Source organism: Rhinolophus sinicus, chromosome 16, assembly GCF_057876585.1.
Source record: "Rhinolophus sinicus isolate RSI-liver-muscle chromosome 16, RSI-T2T, whole genome shotgun sequence".
NCBI lineage: Eukaryota > Metazoa > Chordata > Mammalia > Chiroptera > Rhinolophidae > Rhinolophus > Rhinolophus sinicus.
This window is the reverse complement of record NC_142516.1, coordinates 90,376,065-90,396,764: the sequence shown is the minus strand read 5'-3', so window position 1 is coordinate 90,396,764 and position 20,700 is coordinate 90,376,065. Positions and strand designations below refer to the sequence as shown.

General features: G+C 40.9%; 1 protein-coding gene across 4 annotated transcripts in view; it reads left to right on the top strand.

The window, feature by feature from the left end:
* RXFP2 (relaxin family peptide receptor 2) overlaps window positions 1-20,225 on the top strand; it is a 54,719-nt gene extending 34,494 nt beyond the window's left edge. For 3 of the 4 annotated variants that reach the window (XM_074330080.2, XM_019749619.3, XM_074330082.2), the window contains 9 exons: window positions 692-763; window positions 2,140-2,211; window positions 6,406-6,477; window positions 6,582-6,653; window positions 8,736-8,807; window positions 11,320-11,549; window positions 12,150-12,560; window positions 15,533-15,751; window positions 18,378-20,225. In XM_074330080.2, the coding sequence (XP_074186181.2) occupies window positions 692-763; window positions 2,140-2,211; window positions 6,406-6,477; window positions 6,582-6,653; window positions 8,736-8,807; window positions 11,320-11,549; window positions 12,150-12,560; window positions 15,533-15,751; window positions 18,378-18,640 (1,483 nt within the window). In that variant the 3' untranslated portion in view covers window positions 18,641-20,225. The remainder of the gene's footprint in view (window positions 1-691; window positions 764-2,139; window positions 2,212-6,405; window positions 6,478-6,581; window positions 6,654-8,735; window positions 8,808-11,319; window positions 11,550-12,149; window positions 12,561-15,532; window positions 15,752-18,377) is intronic. The other variant, XM_074330081.2, reaches the window with a different exon arrangement.
* Window positions 20,226-20,700: the final 475 nt, after the last annotated feature.

Sequence of the window (20,700 nt, the reverse complement as noted above, 5' to 3'; positions counted from 1 at the left end):
TGAGACATGGTAGGAAGAGGAGTCACTCTCACTCACCCAGGTCGAGAGGCAAATTTGACGCAGCGTTCAGGATTTGGAAGATAACTTTGGCCTGAGTTTCTCCTCCAGCAAAATAAAGACAAACATACCCACCTAATGTTGGCGGAATGTGAGATCTGCCCATCTATTATTATGCCATGGTTAAGTGTCTAGACTTTAGAGTCAGAAAGATCTGTGTCAGAAGGTCGATTTTACCACCTGCCAGCTGTGTGACCAGAAGAAAAGTGAATTTCGAGAGCCTCAGCTTCTTCACATGTGAAATGGGCGGTGGGGAGGGTGGTGACACCAATTGGCAGGAGGGCTGTGTGACACACTCAGGACTGTACCTGACAACATGAAGCCCAATAAATGGTAGTTATTGCTATTATGGTGGCAATATCATGATAATTAATAACATGGTACCCAGCACAGAGAGAGGGGGACAGTCACCAAGGGTTGGGCTGCCATTTCCCTCAATTTTATTAAGTTCTAACATCAATCCAAAGGGGCAAAGAAGTATACCATGAATTATACTAACTCTGTAATACTTGGAAGGAAAGCATAAAAACTGGAATAAAAAATGAAACTCAGAACTGTTATATCAACAAAAAGTGCCTCTAGACATGTGATTTGTGCAAAAACATTAAAAATATTTTTCCTGCATGCCTTTCAGAGATTTGGAAGGCAACAGGATAAAGCGTCTTACAAATTCCACCTTTCTGTCATGCAATGCACTCACCGTGCTGTAAGTATACAATGGACCCTGGTAAGTGAGGGGACACACAACAGATTTGGAAGTCAAAGGAAAACATTAACAAGAAATTTTAAAGTAGTGTTTTATTTACAGCCTTGGTCTGAAACTGTGATAGTAGAAAACGCACACGTGGAGTTGTTGATTTTGACAAGGCTTACTGTTAGCTGCCATTCTTGAGGTCTCCAGCTGCTCTCCTTGTTTGCGAGGACAATCCCTATTTCTGTGCATCCTCTCAGCTGAACTGGTACCTAAACCCATGATCAAGGCAATGGGATAATATATGTGAAAGTGGTAGCTACACAATGATTAATTGTTACTGCCAATGACACTTACCAGTCAATGTACATACCTCTCCAAAAAAAAAAAAAAATTATTCTAAAGGGAAAAACATCGAATGTGTTCTGAATGGCAATACTGATTATGTTTTTTTACGGGGGCAGGAAGGCAGATGGATCGGTTAATTGGCATATTTGCATTGGTAAACTTATGATAAAAACATACATATTTTGCTTTTGCTTTAACCATAGTTTTCCATATATAGTAATCGCAGTGTTGGTTGGTTGGAAAAGAAAAATCGGAGTGTATCCATTCGTAGCAGTGTAATCACTTTTCTCCAATAAATTAAGACCTAAGACTATTGCCAGGTTACATATTTATTAGTCAGGATGGCAGATAAGCATGTTTGATGAGAAAAGAGGCTATCCCTCTCAGGAGATGCAAAGAGTTTATTCTTTTTCTGATGGATACTGCGAGAGAACATTGGAAAACTGAACCAGTTACATCAACGCCTTCTATTTTGTGATTCCACATCGCTTTTGAATCACTTTCACATCCATTATCTCATTCGGCACCTCTGTAAGGCAGTTGGCTACCACCCCCTCTTTCTGGCATTTCTCTTGGAGGGTTCATTTCTAGACAGAGGGAATGTAAAACCACTGTGACACCACCATATTTAAAATCTGTTTGTGGCCCTAGATACTGCTATGGGTTGGTTCAAACTTTGCTCTTTCTTGTTTTTTAAGGATCATGCCTTACATGAGGTCCTCTCAGAGCCTTTTCGAGAATTATTAACAGGGTCCAAATCTGACATTACTTGTGTGTATCTGGGAAAGAAACACTTTCTAAAATGATGAGAATCCAAACACCACACTCAGAACCTCAAATTACTCATGGAAGCATTTTCTGGAGAGAACATGTGGATATCCTCAGTGACAAACTCCTGCCTTATTTCCACACCAGAACCCTTCTCGCTTTGAGACTTCAAAGGAGGCTTAGTGAATGCCACCTGCATCAGGGCCTCTGCCAGTGAGAACCGGTTACTGCAGCAGACACAAACCAACAGTGCTGACTCTCACCATGTCTTACAGGTTTCTGCCTAGAAATCAAATTGATTTTGTTCCAGAGAAGACATTTTCTTCATTAAAAAATTTAGGAGAACTGTAAGTAGCATTGTCTTGTAGGAAAATATGACTGCTTCTTTCAAGATGATAAATTTAATTGACTAGTGAGACCGCTTTTACACTAGTAGCAATGAAAATCCTGCAGACCACTGGGTATTCAAAATCCATTAAGAAGACCAACATTATCTAAAAGTCAAAAGCAATTTAAAATCAGTGAGCTTAATATGGATTTAGCCCACTCTAATTTCCCTGCCTATTTTCTTTGGGTGATTTCATGTGCATGTGTATTTGGGAATAAATGACGTTTTATAGCTTTAAAGTCAGGGATCCTTCTCTCTAATGGCTAAAGGATAGTTAATTCTCAATAAATGCTTGTTGAATGAATAACTGACTGAAATAATAATAATTAATTATGACTGAACAAAGGAATGGAGATGCTTGTTATCCCTTGAGAAATTATGACTTCTAGAGCAGATAAAGCAAATACTGAAGGTTGAATGAGGCTTAGGCTCACTGGAAAATATTCAGAGAGCTCATGGAACTTTTTCTGTTCAAACATGTCTTGTAGATCTAAGCCTTTTAAAAAGCATCTGTCTTGCTATTAATTCATCGCTACCCAAAAATTGTGTATCATTGGAAGTTAAAGTTAAGTATGTTATATTGCAAATAGTGGCGATTAGGGTCCTGATGTGAAGCCTAAAGATGGAAATTTATTTCTTAATTAACCTCTCCTCCATTCTTTATACTTCCTTTTGAAATCCAGAAAGGACTGGGGAAAATAACTCAAGAAGAGTAATTTGAAAAATAATTCATGAGTAATTAAGATACTTCAATCTAATTAATGAGCATCACAAACCAAATCCACAAACACTTATTAAATACCTACTGTGTGCAAGGCACTGCACTAGAACTAAACATATTACCATTTTATGGTGGAAAAATGAAGGGCAACTCACTCAGAAGAGCTTCCTCATTTCTCACAGGCCCTTCCTCATCAGACCTCGGAGGAGGGATATGGGTTTGGTTTCGGGGAGGAGAGGAGAAGCAGTTCAGGTCACACAGGGGTGGGTTTTATATACAAATGCCAGGAAACAGTGGTATGGAATCCATATCCTGAAAAACGTCCTAATCCCCCTCATACCCTACACTTGGGCAAAGCCACCCCCCAGCCCAAATAAAAGAGCCCAATTAAGAGACACGAGCTTGCTTTTCTAAGATCACAATAACCCATTCCAATCCACATAGCGTCAGTAAGAGAAGAGAAATTCAGAAGTTGATAGAATTAATTTCAACAAGGCATCGATATTTCTTGAGTTTACAAAAAGGTTAGATAATTTTACTGTGCCTTCATGTCAGCAAAACCCTCCTGGAGAGGAATAAGCATGCTTATGTGAGGTCACTGAAGCAGTCCTTTCCCCCTTTATTTTTCAAAGGAACACTTTGCAGGATGTTTTCTAGGTGTACAAGGTCATTTTCATCTCGCTCAGTTGTCACGCTCTCTGCCCCGGGCACCCCTGTGGCTTTCTTCTGCACGTGCGCTCCTCCGGTCTAGAGCACCAGGTCAGAATTCCTCGCCCACAGGACCTCTGCACTCGGAGGTCATGACGGTCTCTCACGAGCAATCTGTTAAAACTACACTTAGATGACCCTTCCCCCTGCCGGCTTCTTCCCCTAGACTTGCCAGCTCAATGGTATCAGCATCCTTCTGGCAGCCAAGCTCAACGACTGCTCCCTTTCCCTCTGACTCTCTTTACACTTCATGACCTGTCAGACCATAAGCACTGCCTGTGCCTCCTCCCTTATGCCCTCATCAGCTTGTCCATGATCAAAGCCTTCTGCCAGGTCCCGTCCTCTGACCCTGGCTCTCAGACTATCTTTCATGCTTCCGAGGGAATTATCATCCCATAACTCAGAGCACATTATGCCACTGTCCTACTTAATATTCTCCCTCCTTGTCGCATGCCGTTTAGCAAGGTCCTTGACACAGTTCTCAACTGCTAATGTTCAGAAGAATCATAGCTTTGGCTTTAAATGCATGTTCCTTCCCACCCCCAGAGCTTCTGATGTGATAATTCTGGAATGGGACCCAGAAATGTGCTCTTTTGATAAGCAGCCTCCTTGCTTCTGATGTCTGGGCTCTACTCTGGGAAATACTGCCTCGGCAAGCATTCGTGGCCCTCCCATTTTGTCTCCATGTGCTTTTCCAGGCCTCTCCATCTCCCTATACTTTCTATCCACCCCCCTATACATTCTATCCACCCCCCACGCTGGACCACTGGCTGACTCCTAAGGATGTCACTGACTTCTGAGCGTCTGCTTCTCTGATCCTGCTTAACCCGCAGCTGAAAAGCTGCTCTCCTTTTGTTCCACCTATGAAAATCATTAAGCTTTGTTCAGACACTTCCTAATTTCCCAGGCCAAGTTCAAGGACTACTTCTTCTGTCTCTTTAAAAAATTTAAAAAATTTTCCAATTACAGTTGATAGTCAGTATTTTATTTTATATTAATTTCAGGTGTACAGCATAGTGATTAGACATTTATTATATAATTTAAGAAGTGATCCCCCTGATAACTCTAGTACCCACCTGGCACTATACATAGTTGTTACCATATTATTGACTATATTCCCTATGCTTTACATCCTCATGACTATTTCTTAACTGCCTATTTGTACTTCTTAATCCCATCACCTTTTTCATCTGTCATTCCCCGCCCCCCACCCCTCTGGCAAACATCAAAATGTTCTCAGTGTCTGTGAGTTTATGTTTTGTTTGTTCGATTATTTTGTGTGTGTGTGTGTATTGTTTTTTTTTAAGTGAAATGTCTTTCTCTGTCTGACTTATTTACTCAGCACAATACCCTTTAGGTTCATCCATGTTGTCACAAATGGTAAAATTTTATTTTTTATGGCCGAATTGTATTTCATTGTATATATGTACCACCTCCTTTATCCAATCGTCTATTGATTGACACTGGGTCTCATTTTCTTATCCATTCAGCCACCCTATGTTTTTATTGGAGCATTTAATCCATTTACATTGAAAGTAATTATTAATAGGTATGTAGTTATTGCCATTTTATTATTCATATTTTCTTCTTCCTCTTCCTTCTTCTCCTCCTCCTCCTCCTCCTCCTCCTCTTCTCCTTCTTGAAGAAGTCCCTCTAAGATTCCTTGTAATACGGGTTTGGTGATGATGAACTCCTTTCGATTTTTCTTGTCTGGGAAGCTCTCCATCTGTCATTTGATTCTAAATGATGGCTTTGCTGGGTAGGGTAATAATGGTTGTAGGTCCTTGCTTTGCATCACTTTGAATATTTCCTGCCAATCCCTTCTGGCCTCTGTTTCTTATCTGTACTTCTGTAATATCACTTGTTTCATTCTTTCTTTTTTTTATAATCGAGCTGCTTACTCTAATTGTAAGTTTCTTTAGAGAAAGAACTCTTTGTTATTTGTGGCTCCCACACATCCATCAGCAGCTCCAAGGCATCAAAAATTGATAATATCTTTTGTTCAACTTTTAGGCAATTTCACATCTGTTTTACTTCTAACATCTCTGGCTCAGAAGGATACTTTGGGCTCTTAAAGATTCCTGATTCCTTCTGATACTAACAAATCTCTTTTCCTCATTTTGTGGAAACACTTCATTATGATTCTTTCTGGATCAGACAGCCCTATTATATTTAGTTCTAAATTATTAATTTCTTCTATAAAATAGTACTATATAAAAGTAGATTAAAAATGTGGGAACTTACCTATTAAGATTATCTGGGCAGATACTGTGTATACAATAATGCTATCTTAGTTGGAATGCAAAATAAATAGAAGACATAGGTTTTGACCTCAGAAAGCTTATAATATAGTTGGATAAACAAGGTATCATATATATGAACCAAGCAGGATCATGGAAACAATGAATGGTAGAAGTGTACAATGATACCTAGGACAGAGAAAGATAATCAAAGTAGATATTTAAGCCAGGTTGGGAATGTGTTGGAGAGGGGCTAAGAGGAAATTCCAGACAGGAACTGGATAAGCAAAACATCACATGTCTCAAAGTGAGAGAAAAATATCCATTTGGCCAACTCACCCAGCCTGGTTGTGTAACAAGTTATCAGGTTGGTTAAATTGGATCATATTTTCCATTACATCAAATGGGATGATAATTGTGAGGAGTAAAGACCTTGTCATTTATTTCCAATGTAATTGTTTTGGGATGTCACTGTCACCAACAGGGACCTGTCTAGCAACATGATAATGGAGTTACCAGCCTACATTTTTAAAGACCTGAAGCTTCTACAAAAACTGTAAGTTCTAACCACCGTCATCATATATAAATGGCAATAGCTTGAGCTTCCAAAATAATAACATCCTGCTGTTTTTTTCCTCCTTCCTTCTAATGGTACAAAAGGAATCTGTCGTCCAACCCTCTTTTGTATCTCCACAAGAACCAGTTCGAAAGTCTTAAACAACTTCAGTCTCTGTAAGTGAAATATGACAGTATGTTGATTATTATTTTAGTGGACGTACTTCACTTGGAAACACATCTATTTTGAAACAGGTATTTTACACACAGGGTGGCTTTTAATTTGAGCACACATCCTCCTACAGTTGTGAATGTCATTGTTACCATCAAGTATGTACTGAATGACAACAAAGCCTCAGTTTTAAACATTTAATATGCGTAAAGACCATTTCTGTGTTTGAAGCTACACAGAGCTCCTTCCTGAGAACTGGACTCATGGAAAAATCACATCCTACACTTTTCACAAAGAATTAAATTTGCAATTGTTGGTGAAGGACAAAAAACACAGTGAATGTTTAAATCAAAAAAGTTTATTACAGTAAAGGACACATTGCCATTAATCCCCCTTGTTTCGAACACACTTATCCCATCGTTCTTGCCACTTTCTGAAGTGGTTCTGGAATTCTTTTTTCATGAGTGTGTTTAGTTGTGCTGTTGTGGCTGCCTCGATGTCCTGAATCAATTCAAAACATTTACCTTTCATGGTCATTTTGACTTTTGAGGAAGAGCCAGAAGACGCATGTTGCCAGATCCGGTGAATAAGGTGGATGAGGACACACTGTAATGTTTTTATTTGACAGAAATTGCCGTACCAGAAGTGATGTGTCACATGGAGAGTTGTCATGATGGAGGATGAAGTAAAGATATTCACGAAACAGGACTTCCAGAACTGCTTCAGAAAATGCCAAGAATGATGGGATAAGTGTGTTCAAAGTGAGGAGGAGTATTTTGAGGGCAATTAATGGCAATGTTTCTTTTACTGTAACACATTTTTTTTAAATTTAAACATTCACCATATATTTTGATCACCCCTCGTAAGACTTACCTGCTTTTCCCCTTTCCTATAGCCATCGACTTGCTATCAGTCTACGGAGCATGTTCTTTAATTTTCAATCATTACAGAAGAAAATTATCCCACAAAGATGAACATTCAATTAATTTTGTTTAGCATTTTAAAATTCCAAACATATTAGGTTGCAAATGGTGTCAAAAACTGCCAGTTATCCCTTTGAACTTCATTTCCTTCCCATGAGTCGCCACTGTTAACATGTATTTGTTTCTACACAGAGAGCCGACATTACCCAATCTCAGCAATGCCTTTCTTCGTTTAATTCCAAAGACCAAGTCTTAACATTCCTTTTTATTCTTGCTAAATAATTTTCTATTGAAAGTAAATGCAACATTTAGGTTCTCTTTCAACAGGTGTTAGTGAGCATCCACTGATGAACAGGACTTGGTTCCTGCTCTCAAGGAGGTAGAATATAAAAAACAAAAAATATAAAAATACGTTGTTTTTAAATATAAGAATAGACCTCAGTATGTGGACAAAATAATTGTCTTTTTAGATTGTCCTCTCTCCCTCTGTGGTTCCTGAGAACATGGCAGCCTCCCTTAATTTACGCCATCCTAAAGAGGTCTTCAAAGAAGCCATATTTGAAAAAGCTTCTGGATGAATGAGTAGAAGGGCTATCTTGGGAGCCCTCTGAGGACATATTATGGGACTGGGTGAATTAAAGAAATTATGCTTTAATTATGAATTGAAGGAATTATCTTAGAAAACAATTATCCTCAATTAGAGCCCCTCCTTCTGCCTCCATGGTTTATCCCCTAAAGACACAGGAAAAAATTAATTGCATTTAAATCCAGATTCTCAAAAACTCACTTCAGTGATGTGCTCAGGTTAGAACACAGCAGCTCCTGTCTGAAAGCCTCCAACTCACATTCCATGGTTTCTAAAATAGAACTACTGAGCCAATTTCATAATCACACATATCACCACTGCCATTTTTAAACCAAAGACATGAATGAAAGTGTTGTGGTAGAACATAATTCTGCATATGAAGTGACAAAATCAGCACCTGTGTACAGGAAGCATCAATAGAAATGGCAGTTGTCTAGGACAGCTTACTGCAAAATTCTCATCCTCATCTGAATTGGGAACATAAGGTTTTGAAGTTTGGTATTTAAGATGTGACAAAGAATGAGATTACTAAAAAGTGGAACCCTAAAAATGTAAAACCTTTTATGCCTATTTTCCAGAGACCTGGAAAGGATAGAGATTCCACATGTAAACACACACATGTTTGAACCCATGAGGAATCTTTCTCACATGTATGTATGTATGAAACAATGGTAAAGATTGCATGGGGAAATGTTGCAGATGTTCTAATGCTAACTGTCCAATGTGTCACTGCAGTGTGTTTTTGTGCAAGAAAAGCATTTTTATTGAGACCTTTTAATTTTGTCACCTTTGGTCCCTGTTCAAATAGAGTTCAGTATTATGATGTGCCGACATGAATGATGCTTCTCTCTGGAAATATGCTGTTTATCCAATTGAGGTCCAATAAGAGATCAGGGGACCAGAAAGCCACACATTACACAAGATGAAGTCACTGGCTAACTGGTACCCAGACACCTGGGAGCATTAAGTCACCTCACATGAATGAGCAGTCGGCTGTTCTAAGATTTGAGCCCTTAGGAAGAAAGGTGCTATGTAAATTCTAGGTGTTGTTACTGTAACTAAGTGCACTTCACAATGGAGGTAATTAATCTTTATAGTAGCTTTGATAAGTCACTTTAAAATATTTGGCTAACGTGCACTGTGTCAGTTGTGTTAATATATGTGTTTACGACATGATCATTTCTTTATCAACTGTGTAATCTATGTGTTCATGATTTCCAAAATTAATCATTGTTATCCACAATAATAGGGAGGATTCAATGTAAGATTACAAGTTGGGTGTCGCAAGTGGCTGGAGTGGTTGGTGTGAAGGTGCTGTCTTGGGAAAATGCCTTGTGTCTCTCCAGTAGGTGTGATCACTAAAAGACAAGTGTCCGATGCATAGCCATGTGGCTTTCACATTTCTCTTTCTGTGGAACCAGTAGATGAAGATTTAAGGAGGCTATCATTTCCTTGTTACAGCAGAATGTGAGGTCTACTTAGAACAGAGAAATTCAACCTTCTTAGAACTTGATCGAGAAGCTGCCACTTTAAATATGAACCTTAGGTTGAAGTCAAGAAGGACCCAACAATTAACGGAAAATGTGTGAACTTAGTCACAGCCTTACCAAGTGCCCTAGGTCTTCTTTCATCTTCCTTGCCCACCACTTACTGAAACACCTCCACCCCTTAACCCCATCCCTTCCACCTGCCAACTAGTGCCATGGTCACAGTGAGGAGAGACCTGGGCTGGCTCTGTCTGAAGACAGTGGACATAATGGAATCCTGAAATACCAAGAGGTCAGGTGTGTGTCAGGGACTGCAGGGAAAGAGAAGAAAACAAGAGTTCCTTTAGTTGAGTAGATGGCATGGGGAAGCCAGGGCATGAGCTGCTTGGGGCAGGGACTGACTCCAGTTTCTCTAGCTGACATCCCAGCACTAAATTACTCACCAGTCACTCCTCATCTAAGAAGTGTTTGGTGAGTACTTCCACGTGCCAGGCGCAGCTCCGAGAACACAAAGATGAGCAGGAAAGAGAAGTCTCTGCCCCATGGAGCTTCTATGGAGAGTTGGGAACCAGGAAGTAAACAAGTAACAAATAGTTAATAAATGCTGTGAAGACAAGTATGGCAAGATAAACAGATAGAACAGAGAGATGAGACATTCTAGTGGACCTGAATGGAAGGAGGGAGCCATCCTGGCCCAGGAAAGATTCTTCCAGGCAGAAGGAGAAGCAAAGCATTGCACAGAAAAGGGGGTGCGCCTGGCTTGTCTGAGGATTATAAGAAGCACGGGGTGTCTGAGGCAAGAAGGGAAGGAGGTAAGGGGGACCTGAGTAGTAAGGGTCCCATCACAGGAGGCCTTGAGACTGTGGCAAAGTCAAGCTTGCTGGTTTACCAACTGAATGGGGATGGGGGGAAGGAAAAGTATTAGAAGAGAAATGAATTAAATAGGTGGTAAAAGAATACAAAATAGAATGAGTTTTATGGGAGAAAATCTTAAACACGTGGGTTTGGGAGTGGCAACAAGCCAGACGACCCCCCAATTCAAACCCTTGAGGACTCCACACATCTGTGTTGTTAATACATTGATGACAAACAAACCTATGTTTTCCTCCAGAAATGAAGTCCTTCCAGGCCCTGGGAGGAAATCTGTGTTTCAGGCAGGTGCTTTTCCTCCTAGCACCACGGGACCGAGTGTTCCTAGTGTCAGAGACCCTCGCTTCCCGCTGCCAGTGTCAGGGAAAAGGAGACTAGTTTAAATGATCATCCTTAAAACTAAGTGCAAAGCAGGAATGTTTCTAGGGAGCCGCCAGAGGTCCTCTGCATCCCAAACCCAAGCACTGAGAGTCTCCTTGAAATCAACTGAACCACGACAATCTACTTTTTTAACAGCCTAGGGAGTAATTCAATGACTGGAACTTCACATTCTCTTGTCCTCCCCTGACTCACCTCAGACAAGCTCCAGAATTTCTGTGTCCTTTAGGCTCTTCTTTAAAGGAAGCACCCTGCCTAGAGTAATGTAATATTTCATGAAGAGCTCTGTAATTATGTAATCTCTGCTGAACAAAACCCAGCAGGCATAGTGAAGTTGCATAGCTAGGAGATGCAGCCCTGATGAGGTTGCAACTGTGGCTTCTGTGTCATTGCCGTAAAGTGACTCTGTGTTTCCCTTTGACTTCAGTTATTTCAAAAACTTTCGCTACTGCTCCTACGTTCCCCACGTTCGAATCTGTATGCCCTTGACTGACGGCATTTCTTCATTTGAGGACCTCTTGGCTAACGATCTCCTCAGAACATGTGTCTGGGTTATAGCTTCCGTAACCTGCTTTGGAAATCTTTTTGTCATTGGCATGAGATCTTTCATTAAAGCTGAAAACACGACTCACGCTATGTCCATCAAAATCCTTTGTTGTAAGTATGTTTCCTGTCTACATAGGATATCGCCCCGGGGAGCTGCTCTACACACATACTGGCATTTACTAGGACTATATATGCTGGGCAATTTTTTTAAAAGTATGCCGATGCTGCTGTGTTTGGCTGCTGTGTTCTAAATTGTGTGAGTTTTCAGGGATCTAGTGCTTCCCCCTGGGGGTTATGTCTCGGAAATGGGAAAACAGAGAGCTGAAGAGTCAAGGGGCAGATTCTGGAGGACAGGTTGTGGGTTATAAAACTCAGCTTTGTTTAACCCTCAATTACCATAACACCCATGCTACTCAAGCCCAGAAAATTATTCTTTTTATTAACTCTGTAAGTAATACTTATTGACTGTTTAAAAACTAGGACCCCCTACCCCCCACAAAATTACCACATCACCATTATTTTTAATTATAAAACTGAGCCGCAGAGTGGTGCTTAGAAGTAATATACGTTTTGAAGTCCATTGGCTCCAGGTACTGCTGCAGGTGTTTACATCAGCTCATTTCATAGAGGATGAAGGAAGTAGACCAAATCAGAAAATGCAAACAGAGACACTGGGAACTTTCCACATACCTTGTATCCATTCCTCAACAGGTGCGGACTGCCTGATGGGCGTGTACTTGTTCTTAGTTGGCTTTTTCGATATCAAATACCGTGGGCAGTACCAGAAGTACGCTCTGCTGTGGATGGAGAGCTTGCAGTGCCGCCTCATGGGGCTCCTGGCCGTGCTGTCCACCGAAGTCTCCGTCCTGCTGCTGACGTACTTGACTTTGGAGAAGTTCCTGGTCATTGTCTTTCCCTTCAGTAACATTCGACCTGGGAAACGGCAGACCTCGGTCATCCTCACTGGCATCTGGATTGTGGGATTTTTAATAGCTGCGATTCCATTTTGGAACGAAGATTATTTTGGCAACTTTTATGGAAAGAATGGAGTCTGTTTCCCACTTTATGATGACCAAACAGAAGAGATTGGAAGCAAAGGGTATTCTCTTGGAATTTTCCTAGGTAAATTATATTTCTCATTTCCAGGACAAATGTAATTTTGATAGAAATAATTTCAGCAAAGGCATATGTGCTCATTTCAGAAAGTAAACGAATATAGTCAAGACTGTGCCCTTTTTAAAGGAAAGTTCTTGCTGTGTATTTATAGAATTTTTTATTAAACTTTTTTATTATAGAGATTTAGTGAAAGAAAACATACTGTCAGGATCTCTAGATGGCTTTTTTATTATCTAGCACACTCTGATTTCGTAATCAGACGTAGTACCTGTGAGCTGGAGAAAGTCTAGGTCCTACCTGCCCTTCGATGCTACCTACTTACTTCAACTCATTCTTTTTTTTTTTTTTTTTTTTTTTTACAATCTAGATATGAGCTAAATAAATATTAATAATAAAATTCTGGAAACTCACTCACAGGCGATTATCTGAGTTGAAACACCAGGAAGATTTATTGCCTCTGGTAAATGCAGTTCGAAAGTCAGCAACATAAGGATGCTTTAGTTTCCTTAATCCTCCCTATTTTTTTTTAGAAAGAAGACCATACCTTCTCTGTTATAAATAAATGAGAAATTTACCCTTCAAGGTTGATAAACTTTTTTATTGTTGAATAGGTATCTGTCTTGCTTAAAATTAAGGCCAGTCCCATGTCCTCTCTTTAGGGCAGTATTATCATTTCAATTTTCCCCTCTCATCTTTTCCCCTCATCTAACTGGTCAATAAGCTGTATCATCCTTTCTTTTTCACAAAGATTTTTCATCAGAGTACTCCTCTGCTTTCTATTTGCTCCAGTCTCTTTACCCACAGCTACCACTTTTGTTTAAAACCTTACTACCTGAACCCTGAATTAGCCCTCCTTGGTCTTTTGTCCTCTGGGCCCCTCTCTCCTACTTACATGGTCACTATCACATAACATAACCTCCCTGAGGGCTGAAAGAACTGTGTGCCTCTGCTCAGAGACCATCAATAATGCCTTGCTACTACCAAGGTCAAGTCTAAATTAGTCATTTAAAGCCCATCACAAAATGGCCTTAACCACTGTCCCTAGCTCTTTTCCATCTAGCCCTTCTCTTCTTCCTCTGAAAAATAAAACACGCTATTTGCACAATTTTAATAATTCTTCTCACGTACTATCCTGTTTTATAGCTATTTTTTCATAGATATGTCACCCCCAGGATACTGTAAGCTGTTCCTAGCATAGGTGCACTTCACAGAGAGCCTCCCTCATACATGCACACACACACACGCACGCACACACGCACGCACTCACACACGCACACACGCACACACGCACGCACACTGTGTTAAGTTACAAGCTGCGTTACCTTATGTTACATTCATTGATTGGACATGGATTTATTAAGCATGTACTATAGGCCAAGCACTATTTTGGGTCCTGGAGATATAGCAGATCGGTCCTCACAGACCTGCAGCGAGAAAGGAGGGTGAAGACAAGTAAAGACATCCTTATGTCACAGGCTGACAATCACGAAGGAGGAGTACAGCATGTTCTTGGCGCCCTAGATCTGAGGGCCAGGGGAGGCTTCCCGGTGCAAATGGATCCATACTGAGGCCCAAAGGATGAGGAGGTGTTAACGAAGTGAAGGCAGAGGTTGTGCTCTGGGAAAAGACAGACGGCAGACTGCCTTCACGGCCCCACACCAGGGAACGGGGAATCGGCCCCAGTGAAGGGCATAAGAGGTCGGGGGTGGCTGGTCGTACATTAAGGCATGGAGCTGGGCTAAAAGGGTTTTAGCACCTGTGATATATTCCAGACAGATGACGAGTTAGTAACATACACACACACACACACACACACACACACACACACACACACACACACACACACGTCTTACCTAGGAGAGGAGTCCTAGTGGCCTTTTCTCTGCTTGAAGAATACAATACACAATTCTTAAATTAATTTATAATTTTGGAATAGAATTTGATTTAGAGAAAAGTATCAAAGATAGCATCACCCTGTGCCCACCACCACTTCCCCCTGTTGTTAGCATCTCACACTGAGGCTGCACTCAGAACACACGCTTCCGATCCTTTCTGCAAGTCTGTTCTCAGGATCTGTACCAGAGGGTCACCTTTTACTGTCAGTTTATTTCATTCTTCAGTTTCTGACAAGAGTTGGTAAACCTATTTTATAAAATTCTCTTGCATGGCTTTATAATGAGATTCCACAGAATAGAGAATGTTTTGGATAAAAACAACAAAACACCTTGAATTTATAGTATTTTCCCCTAGACATCACCAGTCCTACATACAGTCTGATTCAGATGAACATTGCTTTTAACAACTTTGCTTTAATATGCAAATTTTATATTTGCCATAAGGAATAAGATGGTCACTCAGGGTTTTTATAGTGCTATAGATGATAACAAAGTGACTACAAAATGAGCGCTATAGGATAATGATGTTAACTGAGAATCTTCTGAACATATTTAACCCTAAAAGAGTAATTCATATGGTTGAATTTTAAATTTTTTTCCTATTTCTTTTTTCTAGTTTAAATACTTATTTTTAGTTTAAATTACTGCAAGCAATCTGAAGAAAATGAAACAAAAGATAAAGGAGTGAGGTCATACTTTTTTTTTTGAGATGTACATATGATTATAGTAAGCCCTTATGCTGTGAATTTTAGAGAGCTAAAAACAAAAATAGCTCTTTTCCCTGCTTTAAAAAAGCTAAAATTCACCTCACGATACCTAGATCTGAATTTCAGAAGTCTAGAATTCTTTGCAAACAATTTATGCACTTGGAATCCCTGTCTGATCTGGCAAACCCTATTCCTTTAGCTGATTCCCAGCTTATAGCCTCGAATTCAGGGTTTCAGCTGAGTACCACTGAACTGATACAAAAGAATGTCCCTTGGAAGAACAGGGTACGAGGTACCACCCCGAACATGTAAGTAACAGTATTTTTACTGTTGACGTAGACACCCGAGATGTTAAGAGGTGTGCTTTTCCCAACAGGTGTGAACTTGCTGGCTTTTCTCATCATTGTGTTTGCCTATGTTATTATGTTCTGTTCCATTCAAAAAACAGCCTTGCAGTCTTCGGAAACGAGGAATCACATCAGAAGAGAGGTGGCTGTTGCCAACCGTTTCTTTTTTATAGTGTTCTCTGATGCCATCTGCTGGATTCCTGTATTTGTAATTAAAATTCTTTCCCTCTTCAGAGTGGAAATACCAGGTCAGTCCCTCCTCTTCTTCCCAAGTCACTGCTCTCTTATGCCCTTTGTTTGACAAAGTTAAAATACGGGGCCTTATAATTCTCCATAAATCCCTACAACTTCAATACACACAATTATTTCCCTCAGAATTTTATAATCAGTATTGTGAGACAAGCCAGGCAGTGGTGCAATCTAGATAAGGACAGTAGAAAAACGGGCTACAGAAAAACTAACCCGAGGAAGACAGTGGTGGTTAACAAAGAACACACATGAAAAATAAAATATCCACGCCCAGGTTCTGCCCAGGCTCTGGATTTCGACGACAGGGGCTCGGGCCTCTAACAGGTGTTTTGGAAAAGTCTCCCAGGATTCTGAGGCCCACGCCCCTGGTTTGGAACCAGTGGTGTATTTCATGGTCCTGGCCAAATGGGTGTCACACTGGGCTCTGTGGAGTGTTAGTGTCCTGTGGAAGTGCCTCATCCAAAGGCCCGGTTCCCCACTCACACCCCTACTTCAACCAGAGGACACTACCTCTCATTAGTTAGCAGTATACTTGAAGCCCATTCTGGGACCCAGAAGTCATAGCCATCCAGGGGCCACCCAGGGCTTTAGCCTGACTCTCAGTGAAACAGAGTTTGGGGACAGGTTTAACTCATTGTGTCGGCGTTTTGCAAATCTACTTGGGGAGTTCATCCAGAGAAGGAATTGTGTCTTATTCACCTGGGTACCCCAGGGTCAAGCACAGAGTTGACACATCAGAAGCCCTTATAAAAAAGTAAGGCACGTACAAGTACCAATCTATTTCCCTCTGGCTTGTACACAAAGTTCTGGGAGGCCTTATCAAATGCCTGACTGCCAAAAGGACACGTGACGTCCATAGCAACCCTCCACCCATCAGCTTAGTCCCACAACAGGGCACAGATGCAGACATGGAGGCCAGGAGGGAGATCAAGGCTGACCACGTGGGAGCCTTCCCTGGATGGTGACAGCAGAAGCCACAAGCTAAGTGCCATCCTTCTGGGATGGCCAATTGTACTGGAAGAGCAGAGTTAAATGAATATTACTGGTCACAGATGGGGACCTTGATGATCAGTCTCCAGTGTACCACACTTCCTGAACATTCCAACTGCTACGGCCTCACATTTCAAATTCAACAGGCCTGAAATGTCCTTTGGCCTCCATTGCTCATGGAATACAGTCCTAATGCTGGGACTGTATTAGCATTAAGACATTCCTTACTCCCCACCCCATCTTCATGTACCCTGTGATCTGGGCCCATGAGAGTTATTGGGCATTTTTTTATGTCTCACTTTTGCTGAAGCTATTCCCTTACCTGGTTAATACTTCAACCTGTAAGGCTCTAGCCTACCAAACACCCCTGCTTATCCTTCAACGTACAACCCAAACACTCCCTCTTTCAAGGCACCACTCCAGACCTCTTTCCAACCTACTCCCATCCAACTCCATGGCTTAAATATCCATTCCATTTTGTTTGCACTTCACGTATTAGCCTCATATAAACTGCCTCATATCAGCATTATTTTTTAATGTATCCATTACTCCCTCCAAATCATAAACTTCAGGAGAGTAGGAACAATGTCTTATCTTTCCACAGTAATTTTTTTAACACAGCATCATTTAATAAATGCTTTTTCGATGAAAGATGCTCAGTGGGTCTGAGACTGGTGGAACAGGTGGGATTTGTCTCATCAACCTCCCCAGCTCCTCTTTCCACATCTTTTGACTTCCTTCCCCACACCAGGCACACATTTTGATGATGTGGGAGGAAGCAGATAATAGTGTGGTAAGGTTGCAATGTTAGTGCTGAAAGGTTGCAATGTCTACAGAGCTGACTCTGGCCTGGCCCCACGTCATCATCAGCCCCTTTCACAGATAAGGCAGTGGAGCTCTGGGGAGCCAAGGTGATTTGCACCTGGTCACATAGCTAAGAATGGTCTGACCCTAGGAGCAGGCTGCACTTACGCTTAAGTAAGTGCAAAATAAAATACATTTCACCCCCACCAAGCCAAAGATGTACTTGGAAAGGAGTTACCATCCCAATTTCTCCTGACAAAGAACTTTCAGGCATCCTTTCCCTCTATTAGCGTTTATAAGGCTTCACACAAAAGGAATTCATTAAGTTTGGAGATGTATTGTTTTTTAATCTTCAAATTGTCAGACTCCACTCTGAGTAGCACAGTTGGAATATGAGGACAGTAAGACCTCCAGGCCTGAAGTTAAGACCAAAGTCCAATCTGACCCCGGACCAGAAGTTTCCTGAACACTGTTCTATCGATTAAGAATTATTTCCTCATTTTCTTATTTTTCTATAAAGAAAGTCAACTCAAATAAGAAAAATACGTTGCATATCAATTTATATTTATGAAATGTTCTCACATATTTCCTCTCATTTGGCCTCACAACAACCTACAAAGTAGTTACTGAAATTCAGAAAAGGTAAATGGTAGAACCTTGAATTTATGGCTCCTATGTTCTCCCGACAAAGAGATTTTCAATACGGTGAGAGAAAACATAAGTGAACAAGGTAGCCCTCTCAAAAGTAGCATTGACTACAAAATGTTATGTGTATTGGGTGTCTATTTAAAATTTCAACTTCCACTTTTCACACTTTGTTTCCTTCTCCAGGCACTATCACTTCCTGGGTTGTCATTTTTTTCCTGCCAGTAAACAGCGCCTTGAACCCAATCCTCTACACACTCACAACCAGCTTCTTCAAGGACAATTTGAAACAGCTGCTGCACAGGCATCAGAGGAAATCGGTTTTCCAAATGAAAAAAAAAAGTTTATCTATATCCATTGTGTGGACAGATGACTCCTCCTCTTCCCTGAAACTTGGAATTTTGAACAAAATAACCCTTGGGGACAGTATAATGAAACCGATTTCCTAGTAATGGTTGGGGCTTTTTGGACTTTCCATGGACTACTGTTAAAAAGTGCTGCATTTGGAAGATGACATCTGCAATGCTTTTCATCTTTACCAGCCAACCTCCCTGCATGGAGAGCACAGCAGAATGATCCCTGGCACTGCACTCCAATGGCAGCTGTACTAGTTATCAACAGTGCTGACAACAGCACCTAAGCTTTCCTCTCACCCTTCCATTCCTGAAATGCACAAGTGACTCCACACAGAGAAGGCTGATATGCAGCTGGTCTCCCGCCATCAGCACCACCAGGCTACTAGTGAAGGGCCACATGCTGACACTGCACTGTCTGCTTTTAAATTGAGTTGCACTGTCCATAAAATAAAAACATTCCTGACATCTAATTCCAGTGTGGGCAAAGTAACATAAGCCTAACATCTTTTCCTTACCTTTTCAATGAAATCATCAGCTTCCCACTAAATTGATAGCACAGGATTTCTGAGATGTTCGTCCACCTCAAGGCCTGCCCTGTGGAGGCCGGTGGAGATGCACCTTTGACGGAAGAACTTCATACAAAGTTCTTCTGTCAACAGAAAGGCACACTGACAAAGCCTAGAGCCATTCACCTTCTTGGCTTTTGATGTCAGAAGTGCTGAGATCTCAAACAACATATTTTTTTCTTAATGTTGCCCAGGCTACAAGAGAAAGTTGGGCACCCCAACCACCAAAAACTACATTTTAATATTGTCTAAGTATCATTTCTTTAGAGCAGGATCTCTATTGCTGGCAAATTCTGCCTTCACAGAACACACATAGATAGGAGGTATTAAACGGCATTTAAGAATAGTGGTTGGAAGGGACCACTGGCTCACAGATTAAAGTCCCATTGTTTTTAACAAAAAGGCCAGTAAGGTTGGATTTCTTTTTTGGAAATGAAAAGTACTTGTGAAGGCCGGAACATGTTTTTATACTGAAAATTTATATGTTAAAAAAAGAAGAAATCAGGTAAATAAAATTCTATTTTGCATTTTTCTATATATTGTTTTAAGTTTAACAAAGACCACAGAGAGGGTTTACTGACAGTTACCCACGTTCCTCCTGATAGAAAATAGTTATGAAATGCCACACCGAAGTAACAAGACACGTTACATTTCCCTTTCACTCCCTCCTTTTTCCAAAGCATGAGGCAGTAACTTAATTTCTCCACTGTTCACTTCATTCTGTATTCCCTTAATGTGATGAAATGTAAGCAGCTGACTGGGAACACCCAACCACCTACTATTTCACATTAAATGGGGTGCCCTTTCTTCCAGCAGCATCCAGGAAAGAATCCCAGAGTTTACATGTGGTCCTAGAAATTTACCTGTTCCTACTTAACATTGACTAACACCGTCATGTGATTCCTTTATTTTGATCAAGTGAGATATCTCGTGCATCCGTGAAATGTCTCCATTAGGATTCTGCAAATAATGTTCCTCCCCATTGACGTGGCTGCCCTTTTCCTGTGGTTTCCAGCTTCTCTCTGTCTCATCTTTTCACCATGATTAGTTGCTTCCCACCATGTTTTCTCTATTCACGGACATTTTATCAAATGTTCTTTGCTAGCCCTTGATCTTGGTAGTATTTATTTGCTAATACCTCTGTGAACATCGGGAGCACATTCGAGGAACAGACCCAAACACAGGGTATCTCAATCTCAGCACAATGTGTCCCAGGTTCTTGAAGGGCATCAAACACGGCCCGTGAACTGAGCCTCTGGACGTGGTGTCTGCATTGTCACTGTATAGCTGAGCACATGAGGAGAAGCACAAGGTGATCTAAGATTGAATTCTAATAGCTTAGTGGTTTCCAGTCGTATTCTGGACTGCTATTACATAGAAAACCATCAGAAATATGTTGGATTTTAGCAAATAATAGCCTTTATCTGGATTGAGTGAGATCTTCTGTGTTAGGTCAGACTTGTTTTCTAAACCCAGGATTCCTGTCTGCTGACAAAAATACGACCTCTGTGAACCATTTTCCATGACAATAGAAACAGCAATTAAACATCACTCCAGAATTTAAGAAGCCACAGATGATGCCACCTC